General features: G+C 40.6%; 1 protein-coding gene across 1 annotated transcript; it reads left to right on the forward strand.

The window, feature by feature from the left end:
* The first annotated feature begins 2,091 nt into the window (after positions 1–2,091).
* ccl25a (chemokine (C-C motif) ligand 25a) lies at positions 2,092–4,079 on the forward strand. The gene is made up of 5 exons (XM_015956331.3): positions 2,092–2,412; positions 2,817–2,902; positions 3,152–3,269; positions 3,340–3,451; positions 3,531–4,079. The coding sequence occupies exons 1-5, from the start codon at positions 2,318–2,320 to the stop codon at positions 3,546–3,548; spliced, it is 429 nt and encodes a 142-aa protein (XP_015811817.2). The 5' UTR covers positions 2,092–2,317; the 3' UTR covers positions 3,549–4,079.
* Positions 4,080–7,524: the final 3,445 nt, after the last annotated feature.

Consider the following 7,524-nt stretch of genomic DNA (forward strand, 5'->3'; position numbering starts at 1 on the left):
TAAATAATACATTTATTTAGTCTGGCTTGCCAGGCTACAATATTTTTGATACGACTGCAACAATCTGTAACAGATTCATATTGTGATTAAACAAAGCGGCCCCTAACCAACCAACCATCCATCAGTCCATTCTCTTCTGCTTATCCAGGGTCGGGTTACAGGGCAGTAGCCTAAAGCTTGGTTTATGCTCGACGCGTCCGCGAGGTTCGCATGGCTCCACGTGGCAAAATTGCGTCATTTTAACAACCACGCCCCTCCACCGCGCCTCCGCACGGCCCAAACTTTCCACACCGCTCACCTAGGAAATTTTCTAACCACGAGGACGGTCGGACGCGGAAAAACATGGCGGACTGACAAGAACTAGTATGGCAGAGGTTCATAAATACAGACATTTGTATGATTCAGCTCTCAAAGATTACCATGATCAACATGTTTGTTAATAATTCTTGGAGAGAAATAGCTTGCACTGTCGGAAAAGACGAGGACGCTGTTAAAAAATGCTGGAATGCCATGTTGTAAACAACAGTAATTTTTACTTCTACTATGGTGTAGTGTTGGATGCATGCCGTAGAGCTCCATGCCGCCCCGTTCAGTTTGGGAGAATATTGGCTCACCGCAGAGACAAGCCGCATGAACCATAAACGCTGCAAGTTGTGAAGCGCGTTCCATCCACGAGCCGCATCACCAAGCGGAAAGTAAATGCGTCAAGCATAAACCAAGCTTAGGTAGGGACGCCCAGATCTCCCTCTTCCCAGTGGATCTACTCTGAGCACCTCCCAGAGGACCGAGCTTCTTATCCTATCTCCAAGGGAGAGCCCAGCCACCCTGCAGAGAAAACTCATTTTGGCCGTTTGTATCCACGATGACATTTTTTCGGTCACTACCCCAAGCTCGTGAACATAGAGGAGGGTAGGAACGTAGATCGACCGGTAAATCGAGAGCTTTGCTTTCTGGCTCAGCTCTCTCTTCACCACGGCAGACCAGTACAGCACCCACATCACTGCAGATGCAGCTACAATTCTGACTATTGAACTTGCGTTCCATCTTTCCCTCACTCATGAACAAGACACCAAGATACTTAGACTCTGCCACTTGAGGCAGGACCTCGTCCCTGACCCGGAGAATGCATTCTACCCTTTTCTGACTCAAAACCATGATCTCAGATTTAGAGGAGCTGATTCTCCCTGCTGCTTCACACTCTGCTGCAAACTGCTCCAGTGAAAGATGGAGATCACGGTCTGATGAAGCCAACAGGACCACATCATCTGCAAAAAGCAGAGACCTGATCCTTAGGTCACCAAAACGGATCACCTCACCTTGTCTGCATCTAGAAATCCTGTCCATAAAAGTTATGAACAGAATCAGTGACAAAGGAAAGCCTTGAAGGAGTCCAACACCGCAAACCAAGCTCTGACACCAGTCACACAGGCCTGGTACCACATACCTCTAGAGTACCCCCAGCCTAACCTGGTAAATTATTATTTGTTAAAATAATTTGACCAAGGAATTCCTGGGCTTGGACTGACACCTTTTTATATAATTTACCATTGTTTGCAGCCCTCTTCGGATTTCTCCACAATCTAAATGTGTTCTGTTCAACTATAATTATCTGAAAGACAGAGAAAGTAATATCAAAGGGTAATTGTGAGACCAGCCAGCCGCAAGAACTCTTAGAAGGACCAGCAGGAAAAAAACAATTCTGAAAGGAGAGGAGCAGAATCTAATGGGGATAAAGACATGTTGAAGATTACTTTGCTTGTATTAGAAGCACACTTGGGCGTCACGACAAAGACCTCATCCATCATGACTGTGTTGATGTCTGGGAATAGGCGATCCTCCTTTAGCATGCACAGTTCTGTAATCTCGCCATATTAACTTGTGAAGAACAAAGTGGACCATTAAAAAGGGGTTGTGTTGATCTCAAAATTATGACCTGAGAAGAGGTAATGCTTAGTAAAAGCACAGCATTTCTGTGTGTGTTATGTTTGCTGTCAGATAAGAGCTTAATTTAATCCAGATTTTTGGATAAACATATCAGAGTATCATCTGCATAGAAATATATGTATAACATTTTTACCACTCCCTTCAAATGTATTACATGTTTGGAGTTAAGGGTGGAGAGATTTCACCAGAAACTAATTCATAGATTGAGTAACAAACATAGTTCTTTTAATGTGCATCTTCAACTTAGTGAGGGAAGCTTCAAAGTGCACAGAAATAAAAACTTTAAGCCAAATTTTAAAACAGAAAGAGCAAGAAGAAAGATAAGATTAGGTACAAAGGTAAGGTGCATCAAAGTAATATAATCCTTGGCGGGATGCCAGTGAGTCGCGAGTGCTTTATAAGAGAGTGCTGTCTGTACAGGTTAGCAGACTCAAGAACGGAAAGCTCATACAGTCAAGAGGATTACAGGTGAGGAACCAAAGAGGTTTTTCAGGAATTGGAAATAAATTAGTGGATCTGTTTATTTAAACTTAGTAATTTACATGCATGGGATGTAAAAGTGCGGTTTTACAAATGTGTAGCTTTATGTTAATTATGTAAATCTTTTAGGGAATTATTTCACACATGCATTAAAATAAAACGCAGAAATAGAAAAAATTTTTAAATGCTAATATGTTAAACTTGTAGGATGTTTTTCTGTTTAACCTTTGGGGGGGTTGTTACCAGGAAGATAACTGATACAATACGACATATTTGTTCAAAGTTCAAGGGTTGGTGAGTTAAGGAAAAGGTGTGGGAGGTGCTATCTTCTTAGAGATAACGCTCACTGCAGATTTGTAGCATTTAGTAATTCTTTTTGTTTTGTTTTTTAGGACGATCACCAAAGACTTCACCATGCAGTTCAACACGCTGTTCTTCTTCCTGATCCTTTCGTGTGTCTGCTTTGCTTTGGCACAAAGTAATGCTTTACGGGGGGATCCTCCTAGTTTGTGGAAGTAGTCAATAAGGAGATAATCAGGGTCAATAAGTTTGGTTCATTGCCAAAAAGGGCTGACTTGACTCTGATCAGTGTATCTACTCAGCTTACTACTGTTAAAATGATACATTTACCTGATACCTGTCTCAGTTAATAAACTACTTTTACTAGAGAAAAATGGCATCCATGGTATGGTGACAATAAACTGAACGGAATGTCTGATTTTTTTAGTGTCCTACGACGACTGTTGTCTGAGATATGTGAGAAAAATGGAGAAACGCGTGCAAAAACATGCAGTTAGATACACACACCAGAAGACAGATGGCAGCTGCAACATCCCAGCTGTGATGTAAGCATTAGAGGAGTTAACTCGAAAGCAGATCACTTGAATCCCCCTGATTTTCTTTTTGTTTTTGTAGCTTCAAAATGAGAAAGGGAAAGAAATATTGCACAGACCCCAGTGAAGGATGGGTCAAGGATCTGATGCAGATGATTGATGGAAAGACCAAAGCCAAGAAACCGCAAAGAAAGGTAAATAAAGAAGAAATGTAACATTTTCCAAAGAGAAATTTGTGCAGTGATCTTTAAGCGTCTGTTTTTCTCTCCGTAGTATCAATACAGAGGCTGAAGATGACTGCTTGATGAAAAAGCCTTCCTTCACTTTTCTGCAGTCTTATTATTGAGTAATTAAGCAGTTTTATGGCAATTTAATGGCGTCTTTCAGGAAGACAACCGAGGATGGTGGCCGAGAAAATGTAGCACTGCTTTTGCTTTCACTCAGCATTCAGATAAAGGTCAAAAGCTAGTCTAGAGCAGCGGCGTTTTGCTCGAGGGTTCAACCCTTGAAACTGACAGACCACTTTTTATTATTAAGTTTTTCAATGTATGGCTGCTTCAGAGAAAACATTTGGTTTCAGGATGTCAGATATTGAATTGGCTGTTTGATTATAAAACATAAACAGTAAATAATAATGTGATTCCTGTTTTTTTTAATGTCTTTAGGTACTTTTCACTGTTTATATTTCAGGCAATAATTTGTCTTTTTGTAATTTGTGTCACATAAATGACAGTGTGTTATTTCATACATTTTGTATACAAGTTCTCAGATATTATGTGTTCTAAGGATGTGGAGACAATAATAAATCTTATCAAATCCTAATTATTATCGTTTGTGTTTTTATTCAAGTTGATGTGTAATTTTTATGTCCATATGAAGACAAATTAAACATTTTTAAATTACCAGATTGGATCGTTTTCCAGCAAATCTCAGCATAATGTTATGTAAACAGTTTCATGAGAGCTATTAGGGAAATAAGACATCCCAGTTGGAAGAAAATGTTGATAAGCATGGGCTCCATTGCAGTTTAATGATTAGCATTAACAGCTAGAAAGACTTGATAGTCTAGTTTTCCTACCACAGACAGGTCAGTTTGGACCACTGATTAACCTCAGAGTTAACTGGTTAGCCTTGTCCATGACGGGTTTGATCTAACCCCTCGTGACCCTGAGCAGGACAGAGACCGAGTGGGCGAGTGTTGATTGCAACGTTTCTCCTCAGTCTGACAGCTTTTTATTTAACTGCAGCTTTGAACCCGCCCAGCTTTTATGACTGAGTGCATTTTTAATGTACGATGGACAAATTGAGCCCAAGACTTAGGTTATCAAATAAAACAAATCCGTAGGAAGAAAGCAAGCGCAGACAGCTTTAGTGAAAGCGTATGCTGAAGCGATGATGAACAACACTATCTAATCTTTCATGGGACGATCCGAGTGATTTGTATGTCTCCCTCTCATCTCTGTCGGCATTTACAAGAACTGCTGGGGCTTGCAGCTGATAAAATCTCCCTGTGTGTGTTTGACTTAACTGTCTTAAGAAATTGATGACTTCCACACAGGTGCCTTGCAGAGGATTCGTCTTGCAAACAGCAAGATGAAGCTAAGATAGAGCATATCTCTATGGGGAAACTGTTGCCCGTACAGGCCTGTGCTCTAATATGATAAAAATGTGATGTTTGTTTATTAAAGAAAAGGCACAAACACATTTAAGCTCCTGTCAGATTGCCTCTAGCAAATAAAAAACAGGTGTGAGGGGAAAAGGCATTGTTAAAACTCTTTCAGTGTCGTGCGATTGAGATTTTAAAGTCAGTTTTGTTTGAAAACAATGCCAACTTTGCTCTGAGACAAAGGTGATGGATCTCCTGACAAATACAACGTAATTACCAAAACATTAATTGCCTATAGGTTATTGGTGGACGTCCAACACCATGCTGAGTATGACTCATACATTTGCCACCCTCATAGGTCAGCATTGTGTTGCAACTTGAAGAAGTCTATACGCTCTAATTCTTGTTTATGGCAAAACAGAAATAAAAGTTTGGGTTTTACATGTCGGGGCAAAAGGAAGTGTTTCACAAGAAGAAACTGTAGCTTTTGCCTTTGATCCGTGAGGGAAAACATGAAAACAAAAGGAGCAAATTTACTCTAAAACAGAAGTGATGATTTCAAATGTTTAAACACACTCTGGTGGCTTAAAAGGTGTGAAAATGACGGGCTTGAAAAACCAAAATTATGAGGCCAACGTGAACAGTTTGACACCTTTATGATCCAAAATTCTGTGTTAGGTTGTTGCCAAAATAGGCGGCTATGGTTCATGACTTTTTTTAAAGGGAAGTGACTAAAAGATAAAAGCAGTTGTAAAACGTTTCACACCTTGATGCCATTTTAAACTCACACCTCATTCATTTGATTTATAGTCTGTCATACTAACTGTCTTTCATCCTGAACTGTGACCCAGTAGATCTGCTTCTAATATGGCAAAAATGTGAGAGGAAAATATGTTTATTTCTAGGGTGGCCTAATCTTTGCCAAGGACTGATTCAATAAAGCACATCTAGTAAATATTCTAAGAGCAAAGGTGAAACAGACTAGGCTCAAAATATAATCACAGAAAATACTAAAGATTGGATCTATAGAAAAAGATAGAAACCCTCCTGTGTTCATTTGGCAACAGGAGTTGTGGTTTCACGAGCTTTTCTATGAAAACTTTAAATGTCAACTTTACTCATATTTTTCTTACATTTGCAGTGGTCTGTGGTAGGAATGAACAGCTTGTAAGGATTAATTTATACTTCTCCTTCAGCTCCGCGAGGAAGAGTCGCATTGACAAAGATGTTTTTCTGTTGGACGTCGCCATCATACGGTGGCCCTGAAGTGCAAACCACAAAAACAAATCACTTAACGCACAACAAATTGAAAAGCGCAACAACAAATTCACTAAATGCAACAAAAATTCACTAAACACAAAAACAAATCACTAAACAAAAAACCAAATTGAAAACACAAACCGGAAGAGGTAGGTACCAACGCTGCAACAACAGGCATCACTGATTGGATGATGGATCCGTTGGCCTTTTGAACCGGAAGTTGTTCTGCCGAACGTGGTTATGTGAAAGAGCAGTCAGCGGGTGTGTCCGAGGTCCGAATCCACAGGCAGGATGTTTACGAGTACGGGTCCTCGCCGGTCTAGCAAGGCCGGGTCCTTGAATACCGCTAAGACCAGAACCCGGCGGCTCTGAATTCGGACAGTCTAGCCTTCACCTCTGCGGTGGCCCGCTGTTCTATGTCTGCTGCTAAATATCTTTTTATATTTTGAGGGGCAAAAGCAGTGCTGTTGGCAAATTTACAGGAAGCAGCATCCTGACCAATCACAAGCTTGCGGTCTCTGTCACTTTTGACAGATAGTGAATGATGTTCTACTGAGCTGTGGTGGCCTCATGGAGGGGGCCATCAGCTTGAACACTGTTGCTAACCATTTAAACATTCTCCCTCTCCTGATAATAACATTTTACTCTCTTTGACATTGAATGTGCTACTACTAGTTTACCTGTTGAATCATAGATTCACTAGGATAAATACAATAAAGTTTACCTTTCACTAAATAGAAAATTAACTAAGAAATCACAATGTAACCATAGAAACACTACTTGGTATTTATGTTGTGTGTGTGTGTGTGTGTGTGTGTGTGTGTGTGTGTGTGTGTGTGTGTGTCTGCTCTGTCTTCTCGATCCTCAGTGAGTCGTGGCTGCTTATATTGAGCCAGGATCCTCTGGAAGTTCTTCCTGTTAAAAGGGAGTTTTCCTCTCCACTGTCGCTTTATGCTTGCTTAGTATGAGGATTGCTGTACAGTCACTGACACTAGTCAGTGACTTGATGCCAAGTGCTGGGTTCCTTATATAGGAAACTTTTTACTGATTGGCTTAATGAACTGACCTGTATTCGAATGTTTACCATGTGAAGTGCCTTGAAACGACTCTTGTCGTGATTTGGTGCTTTATAAATAAACATGAATTGATAGTTAAAAATTTGGGCATGTCTCCGTTACCCTCTGCGAGCCCGTCTGAGAGCTCTTGTGTGGACGCACAATGACGTTGCGTGTCTCCGTACCGATGTAGACGGAGAAAATAAGTTAGGCTTAAGTCAAACTCTGGGGAAAAAAAGCTCTGGTGCACCTATTTCAGGATGCAGAAGTCAGCTGGAGGAGAAAGTAGCTTCAGACAGAGTCTTATTTCCTCATATCTGGACATCTCACCTCTAATTTGCTAACA

The sequence above is a fragment of the Nothobranchius furzeri genome, chromosome 11, assembly GCF_043380555.1.
Source record: "Nothobranchius furzeri strain GRZ-AD chromosome 11, NfurGRZ-RIMD1, whole genome shotgun sequence".
Lineage (NCBI taxonomy): Eukaryota > Metazoa > Chordata > Actinopteri > Cyprinodontiformes > Nothobranchiidae > Nothobranchius > Nothobranchius furzeri.

Coding starts and splice junctions, on each gene's coding strand:
- ccl25a (XM_015956331.3), top strand. CDS start 2,318: ATGCCAGTGAGTCGCGAGTGCTTTATAAGAGAGTGCTGTCTGTACAGG. Junction 2,413..2,816: donor TACAGTCAAGAGGATTACAG/GTGAGGAACCAA, acceptor TTTGTTTTTTAG/GACGATCACCAAAGACTTCA. Junction 2,903..3,151: donor CTGCTTTGCTTTGGCACAAA/GTAATGCTTTAC, acceptor TGATTTTTTTAG/TGTCCTACGACGACTGTTGT.